This window comes from Rhinoderma darwinii, chromosome 10 (genome assembly GCF_050947455.1).
Source record: "Rhinoderma darwinii isolate aRhiDar2 chromosome 10, aRhiDar2.hap1, whole genome shotgun sequence".
Classification (NCBI taxonomy): domain Eukaryota; kingdom Metazoa; phylum Chordata; class Amphibia; order Anura; family Rhinodermatidae; genus Rhinoderma; species Rhinoderma darwinii.
Window position 1 is genome coordinate 88,761,667 of NC_134696.1, and position 19,614 is coordinate 88,781,280.

At 42.5% G+C, this 19,614-nt stretch overlaps 2 protein-coding genes across 2 annotated transcripts in view; one reads left to right on the top strand and one right to left on the bottom strand.

The window, feature by feature from the left end:
- The window catches only part of LOC142662178 (DNA-directed RNA polymerases I, II, and III subunit RPABC5-like), a 32,789-nt gene extending 26,857 nt beyond the window's left edge, over positions 1-5,932 (top strand). Inside the window, exon 3 of the mRNA XM_075840210.1 lies at positions 5,688-5,932. Within this exon, the coding sequence (XP_075696325.1) occupies positions 5,688-5,796 (109 nt within the window). The 3' untranslated portion in view covers positions 5,797-5,932. The remainder of the gene's footprint in view (positions 1-5,687) is intronic.
- A 3,551-nt stretch (positions 5,933-9,483) lies between these two features.
- On the bottom strand, positions 9,484-17,969 carry PRMT1 (protein arginine methyltransferase 1). Its single transcript, XM_075840211.1, is given in 12 exon segments — positions 9,484-10,394; positions 10,489-10,610; positions 10,959-11,109; positions 11,512-11,627; positions 12,318-12,405; positions 12,845-12,987; positions 13,071-13,134; positions 14,116-14,271; positions 14,363-14,464; positions 15,056-15,109; positions 17,834-17,911; positions 17,913-17,969. Coding segments are annotated over 12 exon segments (1,200 nt in total). The 5' UTR covers positions 17,955-17,969; the 3' UTR covers positions 9,484-10,310.
- Between the last annotated feature and the right edge of the window lie 1,645 nt (positions 17,970-19,614).

Sequence of the window (19,614 nt, forward strand, 5' to 3'; positions counted from 1 at the left end):
GATAGCGGGGAGAAAAAACGAAAAAGAAAAAGCAAAACATGGATCAGTCCGGAAAGGGTTAATTTATTTTCTATTGAAAAAACATTTATGACCACATGTGGGGTATAGCCGTACTCGGGAGAAATTGCTTTACAAATGTTGGGGTGCTTTTTCTCCTTTATCCTTTGTGAAATTGAAAAAATTCAACATTTTAGTGGAAATAATGTTGATATTAATTTTCACGGCCTAATTCTAATGAATTCTGCAAAAGACGTGTGGGGCCTAAATGCTCACTATACCCCTAGATAGATTCCTTAAGTGGTGTAGTTTTCCAAATGGGGTTACTTTTGAGAGGTTTCCATTGTTTTAGTACCTCAGGGGCTTTGCAAATTCGACATGACACCCAAAAACTATTCCAGCTAAATTTGAGCTCCAAAAGCCAAATGGTGCCCCTTCCCTTCTAAGCCCTGCTGTGGGTCCAAACAGCAGTTTATTACCACATATGGTGTATTTATGTAATCAGGAGAAATTGCTTTACAAATGTTGGGGTGCTTTTTCTCCTTTATTCCTTGTAAAAATTAAAAATTTCTAAGTTCTTACAGAAAAAAAAGTTGAATTTTACCTTTACAGACTAATTCCAATGACTTCAGCAAAACAACTGTGGGGTCAAAATGCTAACTTTACCCCTAGAAAAATTCCTTGAGGGGTGTAGTTTCCAAAATGGGGTCACTATTGGGGGGTTTCCACGGTTTTCATCCCTCCAGTGCATTGCAAACGTGACACGGCACTGAAAACTATTCCAGCAAAATCAGAAATCCAAAATCCAAATGGTGCTCCTTCCCTTCTGAGGCCTGCTGTGGGTCCAAACAGCAGTTTATTACCACATATGGGGTATTGCTATAATCGGAAGAAATTGCTTTACATATGTTGGGGTGTTTTTTCTACTTTATTCCTTGTAAATATTTAACATTTTTACGTTTTTTCACAAAAAAAGTAGATTTTCATCTTCACATACTAATTAAAATAAATTTAGCAAAACAACTGTGGGTTCAAAATGCTAACTATACCCATAGATAAATTCCTTGAGGGGTATAGTTTCCAAAATGGGGTCACTTTTTGGGGGTCTTTACTGTTTTGGTACCACAAGACCTATTCAAACCTGACATGGTACCTAAAATAGATTCTAAAAAAAGGAGGCCCCAAAATCCACTAGTTGCTCCTTTGCTTCGGAGGCCGGTGCCTCAGTCCATTACCGCACTAGGACCACATGTGGGATATTTCTAAAAACTGCAGAATCTGGGCAATAAATATTGAGTTGCGTTTCTCTGGTAAAACCTTCTGTGGTACAGAAAAAATGTATTACAAATTAATTTTCGGAAAAAAAAATGAAATTTGTAAATTTCACCTCTACTTTGCTTTAATTCCTGTGAAACGCCTAAAGGGTTAAAACACTTTCTAAATGCTGTTTTGAATACTTTGAGGGGTGCAGTTTTCAAAATGGGGTGATTTATGGGGACTTTCTATTATATAAGGCCCTCACAGCCACTTCAGAACTGAACTGGTCCCTGAAAAAATAGGCTTTTGAAATTTTCTTGAAAATATGAGAAATTGCTACTAAAGTTCTAAGTCTTGTAACGTCCTAGAAAAATAAAAGAATGTTCAAAAAACGATGCAAACATAAAGTAGACATATGGGGAATATAAACTAGTATGTATTTTGTGTGGTATTACCTGTTTTACAAGCAGATACATTGCAATTTAGAAAAATGCTAATTTTTGCTAATTTTCTCTAAATCTTGGTGTTTTTTACAAATAAATATTGAATTTATCGAACAAATTTTTTCCCTAACATAAAGTACAATATGTCACGAGAAAACAATCTCAGAATCGCTTGGATAGGTAAAAGCATTCCGGAGTTATTACCACATAAAGTGACACATGTCAGATTTGAAAAATCGGCTTCGTCCTGAAGGCCAAAACAGGCTCAGTCCTGAAGGGGTTAATGGTGCAGGTATATAAAACAACAGCAGACTGTTTAACAGCGGACTGTTTCGAAACCTAAATTTTACAAATAATTACAAACAGTTAGATAAAAATGTTAGATAAAAATAAAACAAATAATTAAACAACACAACAATTTGTAAACACCACACAGACACATTTTTATCTAACATTTTTATCTGTTTGTAATTATTTGTAAAATTATTTGTGTTGTTTCATATGTATGTTTATCAGATTTGACCTGTATACCTGACCCAGTAGTTCTTACCTCAAATCGACCTTTAACTCGGTTATTTAACCGACACCCCACCCCCCTATTCATTTGTATTCTACCTGAGGAAGAAACCGGTCCGGTTTCGAAACAGTCCGCTGTTAAACAGGCTGCTGTTGTTTTTTATACCTGCACCATTAAAACCTTTCAACTACTGACCTTGTCTCCATCCTTGAGACATATGGATCGTATTCATCACGGATGACATTCCGACCGGCAGCGCCTGGCAAACACCCGTTCTTTCCTCTTTTTATTCCTTCCAAAGTTAAAATGTTAACTGTTCTTAGTTCTTAATGTTAAGGATCTGCCAGGCACAGCTTCTGTATCTACGCCCATAGGTAATCAGTCTGCACCTGCTTCTATGTCGGTGAGACTGACTCCAGCATCCACCACTCAGGATGGCAGGCTTAGGAGTGGGAGAGCCTATCACAGCCTGGCCAGACGGAGCTAGCTCCCGCCCTCTGTCTATTTATACCTGCCTTTCCTGTTCCTCCTTGCTTGTGATTCTTCTCGTGTGGTTTCCTGGCCCTGCTGCAGCTTCTTGATCTATTTGACCCTGCTTCATATTGACCCTGGCTTATTCACTACTCTCCTGCTCTGCGTTTGGTACCTCGTACACTCCTGGTTTGACTCGGCTCGTTCACCACTCTTGTTGCTCACGTTGTTGCCGTGGGCAACTGCCCCTTTTCCCTTGCTTCTGTGTACCCTTGTCTGTTTGTCTGTCGTGCACTTATTGAGCGTAGGGACCGTCGCCCAGTTGTACCCCGTCGCCAAGGGCGGGTCGTTGCAAGTAGGCAGGGACTGAGTGGCGGGTAGATTAGGGCTCACTTGTCTGTTTCCTTACCCCCATCATTACACTTAATATGTTTATTTTGAATACAATAAGATTGGATCGAAGTATATACCTCTAGGAAACATTGTATGAATCGCATGTATCAATTTGACAAAATCTAAGAGACATACCCTGTATCATCGTGCATTTTCTCAAAACATGGGCCATGCCATGTTTTGCTTTTGTATATGGTATGTTTAATAAATTGTTATACAAAAAAAATATCTATAAGAAGAATGTAAACAGCTGAGCACTACGCGGCTGTTTCCGTCATTGCCATAGACTTTAAATGGGGTGGCAGCATGCATGCTAGACCGCGGCTCCATTCAAAGTTTTTGGTTGTGCAGTGAGGAGGAACATAGGTTGGGACACCATTTTCACGATCGGGATCCCAACGTTGGGGCCCCCAAGCAATCAGAATCCTGTGGAAAGCTGATAATTAATGATTCTGGGAAAACCTCTAATTTTGCTGCACAACATATTTGTGCTCAAATCTGCGAGTTTTTAATTCTCTCCACTTTCCGAATGCGAAAAAGGATTTAGACGGGCTTCTTACTGACCGACAGATTTACCATAATTTACGCCGGAAACTGGCGTAAATTATGGCGTAAATCTATAGCAGCCATATATTGGCATTTCTGTCGCACGGATATACAAAGATGCGCCAAATTTATTAAGAGGTGTACATTTGGCGCATTTCCCACTGACAGATTAATTTAAGACTGGTGTTTGAAGCGGCAATCTTAATATATTCCCCCTTTGTGTCTCCTTCCCAGAGATTTTCTTTCATAGGGTTTATCCTAGAATGTCAACACTCCACATGCAGGGATATTCCTGTTTCATGACAGATGAAAACTTTGCTATTGGTTATCAATGTCCCTGATTTGTACACTTGCCTGAATGTGCAGGACTGCAAAGTTTAGGACAGTTTTTTTGGGATACCCAATAAGACCAAACTGATGCGGTAATGTAAATTTTGTGCTGCACATGGAGATCATGTCATGTCCAGTAACAGAATTTGTGGATGCTACCATGGCAACCCAAGAGCAAGCACAAATTTGACCTTACTGGATCAGTTAGAAAATCATGAACACCAAAAATTCTAAATTCGGCATATATTAGAAAGTCTCATCAGATTCCGTTAAAGTGGAACGGTCTGCTCCCCTGACATGTCGGTTTTAGTAAATACTTGTATTGCCCATTAAATATCAATTCAATATTTTTTTTTAGAACACTGCATGGTGACCTTCCTCTGTTACTCCTATTGTCAATAGGGTTTGTATACCCTACACAGTCTGACATTGTGAGCACTGTTTGGAAAGTGTCAGCGCGTGGTGACACACACCCTTGACAAGGGCAATGGTATAGCTCAGTTGTCAATTTTTTTTTATACAACAGAAGGATGGCACAAAGCAAAACTGTAATAGATGCTAAACATGGTTATTTTATGGGGAATACATGTATTTATTCAAACAGACACATGGTATATAAGATCATTAAAAGGCTCCCAGACGCACATGAAAAGAACATTTTTTTACTGCTTTGATTTGTCCACAAAAGGGTACGTGGCTTAGCTGGGAAGAGGCGGTGCTTAAAGTGCACCAAACAATCTAAGCCAACCAATAGGGGTTTTACAAGACGCTTTTCCTTATACCAATAAGGAAAAGCGTCTTGTAAAACCCCATTAACCAGTATGGCACTGGAAGTAGTTGTACAGAGGATTTTTGTTACAGATTGTGTGAGGGGAAAATTGTGGTAGGGTGTATTATGGAGGCGTTTCTCCCCCAGAAGCAGTGATACTTGGGTAAACCAGGGCACGTATACACGGATCAGCCATAACAGTAAAACCAATGACCGGTAACGTGTATAAGGCCTCATGCACACAGCCGAACCCATAATCACAGTCCGCGATTGCAGGCGTGGCCCGTGCTCCCATACAAAGTATGGGAGCACGGTCCGTAAAAACCAAAAGATAGGACATGTCCCATCTTTTGCAGAGGCTTTCTACGGCCCAAACCCATTCCTGCAAATATACGGGAAGGTGTCCGTGGTGAATAGAAGTGAATTGGTCCGTAATTACGGTTCACATTCACAGATAAAGTCTAAGGTCGTGTGCATGGGGCCTTAAATTCTCTCAGCAAAATGGGTATGCAAGGATCTGAGCAACTTTGATGAATAAACTGATGTTTAGAGGACTGGGTCGGAGCATCTCCAAAACAGCAGGTCTTGTGGGGTGTTCTCGGTATGCAGTGATAAGTACCTACCAAAAGTGATCCATTGAATTAAATAGGCAAAATCGCAACAGAACAATTCCTAAGCAAAAATTGACATGCTGCAAATTAATAAACCTCACTGCAATCAATGAAAGTTTTTGGGCGGATTTTCTGTAACATGTGGATGACATTTAATCTCATCCACTCTGCTGCTATAATACGCTGTGGAGTTTCCACAATGAAAACCTTGGAAAATCTGCAGTGTTTATGCTGCATGTGTGAATAGAATTTTTCCACTAACAAATCTTACCCATGCCGAGTTGTGTATTACCTGAACAGTCTGTATGGCCCACCCATGACCAGAGCCTTACTGGTTGATTTTTTTTTTTTAGGGATGCCTTGGACGCTCTAGGACTGAAGCGTTACTGTTGTCGCCGGATGCTGCTCTCACACGTGGACCTTATTGAGAAGCTATTGAACTACGCACCACTAGAGAAGTAGCATCAGACTGGACAGACGTGTTTCCCAACTCTATGCCCACTATGTTTTATCATTTCATGCGTTACCCTTTAGGACAGCACTAAATTTATGGTTCTAGCCCTGAGCACACCGATCATATAATAAACTATTTGCTGTACATGCGTGGCTTTCTTCACTTCAATCTGGACAAAACGGATCCTGTATCATGTCTGGCGAAGGGCCTGCAGAGATCATGCACCACCTCTTCACTAGGCATAACCTACGTTTTTCTCGTGTCCCCTGCATATGTGGTAGCTCATGCCATAGAGAAGCCCTTGCTTTGGCAGATGTGCCCTTACAGCTACATACATACTTAGTTTTTACTGTGGCCATGCCCAGACAGTGGTTGTAGTAGTCAGTCACCCAGGTGGCGGAAGCAGAGATTACATTGGACTATGGGACAAAGTCATGGTTTTATCTTCAGACTTAGGGAAAACCATGCATGTCTGAATGAGGCTTTTCTTTAACCGTTCATACTCTGCAAGTAACGAGCGGTATCTCCTTATGAAGGTGCAGAACTGAATTTATGGCACCATTAGACTCTAATATATTGCATTCCTTCTTTTAGGGCATAAGACTCCCCTATTCTGAGCTGCTTAAACCCCTTCACGAAGCCAGACGTGCCATTACGTCCGGGTGATGTTTGGCCCACGTTCCTTATGCCACCGGCTCTATTTTACATCAGATACCCGGGAGAAGCAATCAATGTTCCTGGCTGTTTAACCCCTCAAATGCTGTGGTCAATTGCAACCACAGCACCAGAGAGGTTTAACCCCTTCCCCCTGCTTGCATTCTGGGCCCTAATGTCCAAGCCATTTTTTCATTGTCCCATTCGAAGAGCTATAACTTTTTTTATTTTTGCATCGGCATAGATGTATAAGGTCTTGTTTTTTGCGGGACGACTTGTAGTTTTTATTGGTACCATTTAAGAGTAGATGCGACTTTTTGATCACTTTTTATCCCATTTTTTTTAAAGTCAGGATTAACAGAAAACAGCAATTTTTCCATTTTTTTAATTTTCTTTTTTACGGCGTTCACAGTGCGGGTTAAATAATGTAACAGCTTTATAGTCGGGGCCGTTACAGACGCGGCGATACCAAATATGTGTAGCTTTATTGTAGTTTTTTTTTTATAGTAAAGCATTTTGTAAGGGGAAAAAGTGGGTTCATTTTTTTTTTTTACTTTTTTACTAGTCCCACTGTCCTCCGATCACTATTATAATACACTGCAATACTTTCGTATTGCAGTGTATTACTACCTGTCCGTGTAAAACAGACAGGCATCTGCTAGGTCATGCCTCTGGCATAGCCTAGCAGGCACACACTTAGGGATGCACGGTGCATCGAAACTTGGATACTGTTTCGATACTGTGCATCCCTAAACGGTTCGATACCGCTATTTCCTGTATTTCGATACTGAGCTGCGCAGCCGCTGCGCCTCACATCAGAAAACGGAAGAATTTTTATTTTTTTATTACTGTTGCCAAAAGTATCGAAATCGCAATACTAAACGAAGTATCGGTATCGAAGTCCAAATTCTGGTATCGTGACATCCCTACACACACTACAGGCAGACCTGGGGGCTTTTATTAGGCCCCCCGCTGCCATAGAAGACAGAGACTCGGCGATTTTATCGCCTGGTGTCAGTGGGATGAGAGGGAACTCCCTCCCTCTCCAAAACCACTCAGATGCGGTGCACGCTATTGTGCACCGCATCTGAAGGGTTAAACGGGTGAGATCGATACTAAATCGATCTCACCCGGCAGAGCAGGGACGCCCCCTGCTCTCAGCTACGTCTGGCAGCGGAGATTTGACAGCTCCCTGCTCTGTTTATTCTACAGCAGCGCCGTGGGATGGTGGCGCTGTAGAATAAAGGCCATTAATGACCGCCGTGAAAAGGCTTATCGGCAGTCATTAAGGGGTTAAAAGAGGGGCAATCCCCTCAGACAGCTCATCGCATAGTGAGATCAGGGGTGATTACTTATGACAGCCCAGGGGCTTAACAAAGGCCCCCCCCCCCCCCCCCAGGGCTGCCTTCACTGCTGGTCAGAGGGCTCAGCAGAAGTCTGTAAAAACAATGATATACTGCAATACGTTAGTATTGCAGTATAACGTACTAGCGATCTAGTCGCTGAATCAAGTCCCCAGGGGGGGCTAATAAAGTGCATTTAAAATAAAAAATAAAAAAAAGGGAAACAAAGTTAGACACCTTTTACCCTAAATTTGTGTAGAAGAATAAGCAAACTAAATTGGTATCACCGTATCCATAAAAGTGTGAACTATTACAATATGGCGTTATTTAATGCTCAAGGTGAACGCTGTAAAAAAACAAAACTCGCTTTTTTTTGGTCAACTTAGCGCTCAGAAAAAGTAATTTAAAAAGGCTCTGTCACCGGATTCTCAAACCAGTCAGCATCATACACTCCTCTCCATTCATTTACACAGCACATAGTGTTCTTACTAGAGCGATGTGCACAAGTGTCCTGATAATGAATACACATGACCTCCAGCCTGGACGTCACGTGTACTCAGAATCCTGACACTGACTCTTTTTTGAGATTTCCAGCAAGGGAAACGAAATCTCGTAATCTCACGAGATTACACGTGGCTTGCTGGAATATCACAGAAAAGATTCAGAAGTGTCAGGATTCTGAATACACATGACGTCCAGGCTGGAGATCATGTGTATTCATTATCAGGACACTTGTATGTGGCTGCACATCGTTCTAGTAAGAACACTATGTGCTGTGTAAATGAATGGAGGAGTGCATGATGCTGATTGGTCACTGATTAGTCACTGGTCAGCATCATACACTTGTATTCACAACACCCAGTTAGTAAAACAAGTAAACACGCCCAGTTAAAAACACAATACACGCCCAGCTGGACATACGAAAAAAAAAACACAAAAACACGTCCAGTTGTCCATTTCAAAGCTCATTTGCATATATATAAAATAGCTCATAACTTGGCCAAAAATGAACGTTTAAAAAAAAAACAAAAAAAAAAAGTTACTGTTATCTACATTGCAGCGCCGATCACATGCAATAGATCGGGATTTGAGAATCTGGTGACAGAGCCCCTTTAAAGTGATCAAAAAGTTCTACATACCAAAAATATGGTACTGATAAAACCTACAGCTAGTGCTGCAAAAAAATAAGCACTCACTACGCTCAATCGGTGGGAAAAAAAAAGTTATGGCTCTCAGAATGTGACAAAACTTTAACAAAAAGTTTATCAATAAGAGTAGTAAAATATAAAAGCCCTATATAAAATTTGATATCACCATAATCATATTGAGCCACAGAATAAAGATAAGTGGTAGTTTTTACCGCGCAGTGAAAGCCGTATAAAACAATTGAGGAGTTGTTTTTTCCCCACTTCAGCCCGCAAAGAGTTTTGTTTTTTCCAGTACATTATATGGAACTATAAATGGTACCAAAAGAAACTACAACTCCTGCGGCAAAAAATAAGCCCTCACACCACTATTGACGGAATTAAAAAAAAATAAAAAATTAATTTTTTTTTAAAGTTATGTCTCTTGGAACGCAGGGAGTGAGAAACGAAAAATCAAACAGCTTCATCCCAGACAGATTAATCTGCTAGAACCTGTTTCCACACCAACATGAACCCAAAGTATATACACTAGATAGAAGAAACAGAGACCACATCACAGTTCACTTTTTAATTTCATTATGAATGTAACCATATAAAAACCATAACTTATGAAAGTCACAATGAGCAACCTTTGAACGATCTGTAAAAGAAAAACACCTTTCCAAACCAGGATTTGAGAAGGATGTACAAAACCGTACAAAATGGCAGATTAGAGCACACTGCTCCACATACTGATGTAGAGCATGCGGGGGTGTCTAAAGGAGACAAACACTGCTTGCAACCCGGAGTGGCCAATGTTAAGTGTCCACATCAAGTTCAAACAGTCTATCCCTTTCATTACAGCAGCAGCATCCCGATTCTGTGATGGCTTTCACCACATGTGAGTTAGGAACGGAAAAATAAATCAAGATCTGCTTAATAGGCGGTACTGTAGGAGACGGATGTGAGGACAACACATTTTGGGGCTACTAAAGAGGATGGCGGTCCTTTTGTTCAAACAGTTCCTGCTCATTGCCAATAGTTGGAGGTGACAAGAAACAGAAGTGGAGTGAAGCCTGCTGCCCTAGCAAGCCCTGATGAGAATTTGAGAAGTCTACAAAACCCATTCAGGATTAATATTTACAGATTAAACCAGTTTTTTTAAAGCTGGATTATATTCCCTCAAGCCAGGTGGCCATTGGAGGTAAAGACCGAGTCATCAGTGTGGCCAAGGCACTGATTTAGAGACTGGTTCAGGGGTTCTAAAATATTCTACCCCACTGAGCAAAGCAGCAGGAAGTTAAAAAGGTGTATGCTATATGTAAATAAAACCACACAGCTAAATGTATATATGATGCTTTGTTTCCGTCTGTCTGGTCAAATGGTTTCAGAGTCTTCATTTCAGCGCATTCTGTAGTCTGTAGAACATGACAACTCGCAGAGTTGACCTTTGAAGTCGATGTCAATGGTAAAATCCAAGTCACGCTGTGAGATTAAAAAAAAATAAATAAAAAAATTGTCTGGTTTCTAATGTTACTTGACTGTAAAGGGTATAAATCTACATGAACGAGCAACTTACATTATTCTTGGCATTTGGCTTCATGCCTATTGTTCCAAATATCTCCTCCCCAGTTTTAACAGTCAAGTAGTCTTCCATGTAGAACACAGTCTGCTTCCAGTGGGTGTAAGGAGACTCGGGGCCTAGAAACAAGAACATAACGTTAGCCAGTCCACGGACGACACCGCAATAGCCAGAAAAACCCGTCCACCCGTTCTTAAGAGCAACTAAACATTTAAAGCTTCTGGTATGTAAAGACTTTTGATTGCTGGGGGTCCAAGCGCTGGAGTCCCCACTGATAGTTCACTTCTGCTACTTTGTATTAGCGCTGTGCCGCTTCATTTCTGATTGGCTGTCCACAGGTGCAATAGAAAGCCCGAGTTTGATTGGGGGAGGGGGGGTTAAGTGCTTGGACCCCAAGGATGAAATCTTCTGGGATGTCTCTACAGAGCTTTAAATGTTTAGTTACCCTTTAAAACAGATATACTTACTAGTAGAGAAGCCCGTCCTCTTATGACATCGTGTGAACTCAATATTGAAATAAGCAACCAGGGCATGGATGTAATCATTTCTCTTCACTTGGAGGCAGAAGGGAGAGGTAAAGCTTAGGTCATCCACCTTAACCGTGTAGATATCCACTTCCTAGAATCAGAACGTTATTAATATTTGGCAGCTAGAGAACACACTATTAGCCATGTATTAGGGAGACATTGGGGCACATTTGTAATAACTGCTCTAGATGGGTTTAGCAGACAATTCAATTATGTACAATAGTGGTTAAGGATCACGTGATGAGCAGAGGAAGATGCTAAATATTTTATGCTAAAAGGGCTCATAATGAATATTTATGAGAAGCCATTTTACTCGGATCAGTGAGTTACACGAGAACATTAAACTTCACATTGCATGATAAAATATTGGACTAATTTGTACATAAACCTAGAAAGAGCACTTTGGTGTGTTGTACGGCGATAAGCGCAATAAGCCATGGTGCCACAAAAAAACAAAATTTTTTTTTACATTATGTCAAGATTTTATACAAACCTTGATGAGACACGAGTTTGAAACCAACTGTTTGGGGTCAACGACATCAACAAGGGGTTCCTTAATGGCTACATCTTTAATGCAGGACATATCAAATCCATAAACATTCTCCCACCCTGAAAGATAAAGCTTGTGTTACTCATTAACAGTCTTGTAGAGCATTTCTAGATTTAAAGGGGGTTTTCCAGTCCTAAAGAATTGATGGCCTATGCTCAGGATAGGCCATCAATATCTTACCGGTCAGGGGTGGACTCCCAGCACCCCTGCTGATCAGCTCTTTTGAAGGTGCCGCAGTTCTGCTTCTACTGCATACCCTTTACCGCTCACATGGAATCACTTATAGCGGCAGCTCACAGTATGACTACTTCTCCCATTGAAGTGAGAGAAGGGTGTTGGTGATACAGGACGAGCAGTACAGGGAATGGAGGGGAAGCAGCGCTGCTCCCCCTTTTGAAAGAGCTGATCAGCAGGGGAGCCGGATCCCTGACTGATCAGATACGGATTGCCTATGCTGAGGGTAGACCATCAATTCCAGTACTAGAAAACCCCTTTAAATTAGGCAATTATTAAAAGGGTATTCCCAACACAAAGTAATAGCACATTGCTAGGGTATACCATGGTGGGGTTCTGACTGCCTGAAGCCCCACCAATTAAAAAAAAAAATCAAAGCAGCTGTAGCACCTTCAATGTTTATAGGTACATTGCTAATATCAGTGCAGGGGATCATAATAGCTGGGGGGGGGGGGGGACTACACAGGTATTAGAGGCTTGAGAGGTCAAATACCAAAAATCACACGAGAACTTACAGTGAATTTTGTAGTCTTTGTACTGTCTGTCTTCAATAGCGGTCACATAAAGAGTTGCACGATCAGGGAATATAAGACCATCAGGTGTCTGGGAAGGAAAAATAAATACAAATTTAGCGCATCTCTTCTAAAGTCAGTAGATGCAATTATGCCATTAAAATTGCTTGAGTAAAAGCCTCTGCATGGAAATGGATAGAGAAACTACCAAGTAGAGGGCAAGTCAGACAACTTGATGGACTAATGTCAGAGCTGTAAACCTTATTCCATACAGATAGAACAGCAACCACAAGGTTAGTCACACATTAGCATTCCTTTGCTGTATAGAATAGCAGTCTATTAGGCTTTTCTAAAAGAAGTATACTGCATGGTATATGTTGAGGTATACAGAGGAATATATTTCCTATAGGCTTCCATGTTAAACAGTGGCATACATCAGAGCCTTCAGCAAGGCAATACTCCGGCTTCTACATCCGATGACCTCAGCTGACACAGGCATGTAAAGCTCCTACATTAGAGGCAGTACTTACCAGCCATTTGTCCCGGGCATAGATTACAGTGTTCAGCATGGATTCATAGAACAGACAATATCCCATCCATTCACTGATTATTATGTCGACCTTCTCCACAGGCAGTTCAACTTCTTCCACTTTCCCCTTGATGATCGTTACAACTGCAGAAATCACGGCACAAAGTTTAGTCATGAGTATAGTTAACCATGAATTTTTGTTGAAGTATGAAGCAAATGTAACTCACTGTGATCCAGTTTATTTGCCTTTACAATCTTGATGGCATAGTCAGAGATACTTGAGCACTCAATCTGTAACAAAATGCATAATTATTACACTTAATTTGCCAAGAAACTTAGTAAATCTCAGATTAGATTAAATTAGTGAAATTAGTGTGCAGGTGTTTCAAGAGATTAGCATTGAATCTGAAAATCCCAGCAGTTTATAGACTACGGTCTGCCAACGCTACTTTGTCTGCAGACATGGCTTTCTATTCTATAGGTGCTCTGCATCATTACCAGAACAAGCAGCAATTCACCTAGAAGTCTACAGACAGAAACCATAGCACTGCTGGCATGTGGTTTTAACACATCTGTGGGGTTTTCAAGTGGAATGTAGATGGACATGTAGTTTTGAAGGTAAAACTCATCTGCAAAACCGTGCTGCCATCAATTTGAAAACCGCGATCTGCATCCGCTAATAACCTTAATGTCGCATTTTTACATTTTAATACGGGAACACTAAGCGTACAGGCACACACAGTTTAGGACACTGGAAGAGCTACCATGACAGTGGCAGAAGCCTTCCATGTATTGCAAATCAGATGTCCCTATAGACCAGCAACCAGCTCCTTTATACAAGGGCATCCAAATGCCAACAATCTTATCCACATCAATGCTAATTAGGCATATGTTGCAATGGTGGAACAGTCTTATCCTAGTCTATTTCCCCAATTATCCAAATCTTAGATAACATGTAGGCAGAGTTCCATGCACAAGACCGTAGAACGCCCGTAATTTCGGTCTGTAATAACGAACCAATTCACTTCTATTGACCAGACAACTTCCTGTATTTTTGGGGTAATGTGTCCGGCTACGGACATGTCCCATCTTGCTTTTTACGGTCCATGCTCCCATACTTTGTGAGAGCACAGACCGAAAATGCCGATAGCTGCCCACTGCCGTCAGCCTTGCCTGCAATCACGGGCCGTGATTACAGGCACAGCTGTGCGCATAAGGTTCAGCCTAGATAGCAGCTCTACAACCTACACTCAGGTACTGACAGATCCTTACCCCAATAACTTTCTTTGCTCCGGCCTTCGCTGCAAACATGCAGAGGATCCCTGTCCCACTCCCAACATCCAAGACAACCTTATCCTTAAACAAGTGTCTGTTGTGAAACATTGAATTGCGATAGGTTAGCGTCCGAACTTCATCCTTTAACATCTCCTGCAAGAAAAAATAAAAATACATTAGGAAACAGTCAATTTTTTTACATTATTTTTTTTAGCCAAGTTAAAATATAAAGTCACAAGCTTACCTCATGGATACCAAAGTGTGCATATGAATCAAAGTAGTAATCTTTAGATGTCATTTCTTCTGCTGTTGGCTTCACGGTGCTCTCTGGTTGTGTACAGGAAACCTAGTCAAAAGATGGTGGAACATAAGCATTCATCTCCAGAATGGAAAAAGTTATTCAGCCTTCTTTCTCATTCTTCCAAACAAACCACACTAAGCTAGGACGACCAGTGCTCAGTATATCTGTATTATATCTTAGGAGCATGCACTGAATTAAAGGTCCTGCTTTGGACTTCAGGTTAATGGAGCATCTGCAACTTTCTCCATAGTCATTGACAAGTGAGGGGCAAAGAAGCCCAGGCACTGTAGCCTTTACCACTTACAGTAAAGGAAGATTCTAGCAAGAGTATCTTAGGAGATCTACACTCATCCCACTTTGCTATGTAATTCCATTTAAAGTTTGGTCTCAGCCAACTGAGACGGGCAAGCTGTCTGGGTTAAAAGCATTTGTGCCCCCAACTTGCACCTGTTAATAGCTTTTCTATTAGGATAGCCTCTTCTAGAGCAATGTATGGACTTTGTGGGGAAATTGGGAAACTACAACCTGCACCAGTTACAGCACAGGATCAAACTGGTGAAAATAAGGACCTTCACATAAAAACTTCCATAGCCCTGTTGGCCAAGGTTTAACCAGCCACGTGCAAAGGATATTTACATCTTCTACTGCAGTCGACAAGTTCATTCCATTGGCCAACTTGGCTACAAAGTTCTAGGAGAAAGTGACAAGGAAAGACATTGCATTAACCTCATATCCTAAAGTCACGGCCAGTAACTTCATAGGGCAGAAAGAATGGTAAAACTAAGCAACACTGCGGAGACATGAGCTGACCATGAACAGAAATGACGGCTGAATGTGCATGTTTATCAACGGCTGAGGAGTAGACGAGTGGCATGAGGCCCGATCTGTGGGTAAAATGAGGATTGGACAGGAAAAATACATCCTATCAGCTCACTGTGCCAAGGGTCCGCTGTTGGCCGATCACTCAAATCCTGTGGGTTCTGGCAATAAAAGTTTAAAGTAGCTCTAAACCTCTAGAAATGGTCACGTGTGTATGACATCAGCAGCTCTTTATAAGCTTTTAATAGTTACTAAAGCTAGAAGGATCTATGCCAATAGCATATGGGTACATTTAGTTTGTGCTTTTGGCATTTAACAGGGGCGCACAGTGCGGAGAGGCTACAAAGTCACTCTGGAGGACCCAACCTGCATTACACAGAAAACTCAATATGAAAGGACCCTGTAATGCCTAAATTCACCTGTGGTGGCACTGCAGGGATATTGAACACTTAGTACCAGGTTTGACCACAGTACAGTTGATCGCTGGGGGATACTTTGAGATCAGTTTATCGCCAGGGGACTCGTCTAGCATAGCATTGTGGAGCCTCAGGAAATTTTCTATGAAAACCTTAAGAAGTTTCCACACAATGGTCAAGTTTGCATCTCCCAAGTAAGAAAAAAAACCCACTGAAGACCACCACATCCATGGGATATGCCACAAATGTCTAAGACCACAGATCCCAGAGCTGGGACTGCATCTATCTCCAGTACAGGGGGTCACAAGTGCACAGCTCTCCAATCACTCATACAGGAAGTGGATGCTAAAAGACCTACGGCACAGCCACAGGATTTTAACGTTCGGAATAAACCTTTAAGGAAACCCCAGAGGCAAAAAACCCACTGCATAGGCTGTGGTCTGGATGATAAATGTTAAAGGGAAAGTCTAATGAGTGCAACTCCTGTCCATATGCCCTAGACACCATAGAGGTGACCCCCTATGAGCCAGTATGGAGAGCCGCTCTGCCCTTTTTATGACAGACTTCAGTCTTTGTATGGCTGCCATGTAAAATTTCGCTGCAGCAAAAATCAATGCTCCAAGAACCTCTTTCTTCCCACCACAGGGTCCATAACAGCCACATACTTTAATGGAGAGTTGAAGTCATGCATGCCCACCCACCCCATTTAACATACACTTAGTTGGTTGGTACTCCATCACCCCAGACATTACAGGGGGGGGGGGGGGGGTCGTCTGAAAAAGCACTTCTTCCCCAGTAAGAACACCCCCCCCCCCCCATCCATGGGTTGTGTCCAGTATTTCAGCTCATCCTTATTGAATGGGACAGCTGCAATACCAGACATCACCCACAAACAGTAGTGGCACTGTTCCTAAAGAAAAACGCTTCCTTTATTATCCAAGATCCTATGAGAGTCTTGAGAAAAAGCCCTTTAAGAGGGGGTTTTAACATAATCAATATAAGTCAACTATTCACAGAATAGGTGATAAACTAATCGGTGGGTACCAGTGGTCCCCATACCAGCCACAACAGGCTTACCTTACCATTCCTGGTAGACAGGATTGTAGCAGTAGAGCGCATGCGCGATCACCGCTCCAGCGATTGGCAGGCCCATCGAACCTAGAGCGGTGGTCAAGCACGCGCACTACTGCTCTAGTCCTATGGGGATCCCAAGAACAGCAAGGTAGCCCCACTCTAGTGATCGGTGGGGGTTCCAGTGGTCAAACCCCCACCGATCAGATATTGATTATGGAAAAGCCCCATTAAATAGTGCAACCAGTACAGCCACCATGTCTCACGACACTAGAGAAGGGGCCCTAGGGATTGTGTGAAACTTTAAATAAACTTTCAAAGGACTCAGTGAAGTTTTAAGACAAACCAAATAACCAACTTTTCATTCATATTTGGAGCTGGGGAACCAGCCAGGCTGAGAGGGGGGGGGGGGGTATATTTACAAAGGGGCCAAAGTGTTATAAGATCTCAAATACCAGAAAACCACCCAATTGCTTTTATTGGGGGGGGGGGGGGGGTCCTATCAAACACAACGAGTCACATGACCAGCGACGCAATTTTATTGAAGAGCTGCTGATACCATTCACTGAAGTATTTACAGGGTCTAAGTGACCACTTGGGGGGTCAACAGGACTCGACCGCCAGCCTGAAACTGCTGACTACCGGGAACAAAGCAACCACGAGGCCCATGCATGACTCTGGATCCAAGACAGGAATATATTTTCTAGGCCACGTAACCGGAACATAGAAATAGAAAGCCGCGTGTGATCCGATATACAGCAGAAAAGGCCATTCATGCACGCCGTGAGCGCGGAGATAATGAGCAGGCCGGGACCAGGGACACACGTGGGGCAGCACACAAGGCCGCCCTTTGTTGCCGGCATGTGGGCGGGGGCAGCCATTCATAATGAGAGCCGGGGCAAGAAAAATGAGGGGTGCTTCTGCCTGGACCCCGGTTCTAGCGTACAATGACGTCAGCAGCTTCGGGTTCTAGATACTACATGATGTCATGACTGAACTACGGTGACGTTAAGGCCCAGTAACCCCATAAAAATCTATGGAGGCCTCCCCCCCTCACGCACAATGAATGAGACAAGACGCCATTCCGTGGCCGCCATCAGTTTTTTACCTCCATGTTGCAGGTGCTCGCCTCCGCCATGCTTTCCACGCCGTCTCCCTCGCCTCCTTCACGACACACGTTTGAAGCCTAAAGGATGGATATACGGCTTCCTGAAAGAGAACTGCGACATGCGGCGAGGCCCGTCTCTATATAAAGGAAGCAAGCTCCACCCACAGCTGCAATCTTCTGGCGCGCTTTGCGATTTACGCCTCTCCGGTTGGATTGGCAGACGCTTGAAAATGTGGGCGTGTAGTACAGGGAAGCCCCGCCCACCGCGGCGCATTGGCTTCTTTCTCTATACGCAACGGAGGCGCCAGCGTGATCTTGTGCTAGTGAGGCCGACAAACATGTCCGCAGTTGTGACAATATCGTAAATGATGAAGCTTGCCGTAAATCAACAGTGAATTCAGACAATAAACGAGTCCACTGATTGTCAGAGCATCTGAGGTTTCCAACCAATGTGATCTGTACAATCAATTACGACATTTATCACACAATCAATACTATTATATAGAGTCCAATAAAAAAAATCGTATGGGAATTCTCTCAGTGCATTCATTTTTGCAATGATGGGGACATGGTACATAGCAGCACCTCCAACGTTTGTAAAAGTCCATAGGGATTTGCTTATATCTTGACTTGGCGCCATTCAATACAGCAACGGACGTTGCGTACGAGAGCGGTACACCGAGTCTGGAAGATTTGTTATATTCAGTTTGTTCCGGAGTAATCCGACTTATCTGATGAAGGCCTAATGTGTCCGAAAACGTTCATAAGTGGATTGCATAAAAAAAATGACACCGTATTTTCACCCCGAACCTGAGTGCCGAGTTCTTATATTCACCTCTGGAAATAACGTGCCCATTCGACCGAACTGAACCGACATGTTAATGGAGAAACAAAGAAGATGGCTATTGGTCAATCCTTTGGCTGACGGCCATCTTGATCAGCTTAAAGTCGTCCGATTGGGGGGCACCCCTGTACATAGGGCAAATAGACATCATAGCTGGGGTCCCCCTCTATTAACCAGAGCGGAAAGCTGTTAAAAAAAGTGGTTCCTGCTTTGGCAGACAGAACATCCCCATGTATTACATGGCAGCTTATTGCGCCGCAGGGAAAACGTGTAGGCCTGACGCCAAGTAACAGACAATCACCTCAGCATCAAAGTTGTGGATGAACGTGAGGGGAATTGTAAAAAAAATAGCTGTCGGCCAAACGAGCACTTGTCCGACAGTTATCTAAAACGTACGGGCACCTTGAGAAATCTTCTCCAGTCCGGAGTCCTCTGTCCCCAGTCATTTTATTTATTATATATATATCACAGAGATTTGGAGTCAAGATTTAAAAGAAACACAATTATTGTATGTTCACACGGCAACGCAAAATACGTCTAAAATTACGGAGCTGTTTTCAGGCGAAAACAGCTCCTGAATTGCAGACGTTTTTACAAGTGCAGGCGTTTTTCGTGGCGTCCATTACGGACGTAATTGGAGCTGTTTTTCAATGGAGTCAATGAAAAACGGCTCCAATTACGTCCCAAGAAGTGTCCTGCACGTCTTTGACGCGGGCGTGATTTTACGCGCCATCTTTTGACAGCGACACGTAAAATGACAGCTCGTCTGCACAGAACATCGTAAGACCCATTGCAAGCAATGGGCAGATGTTTGCCGATGTATTGGAGCCGTCTTTTCAGTCGTAATTCGAGGCGTAAAACGCCCCCATTACATCTGAAAATAGGTTGTGTGCACATACCCTAAGGGTATGTTCACACGCAGTGTTTTCAGACGTAA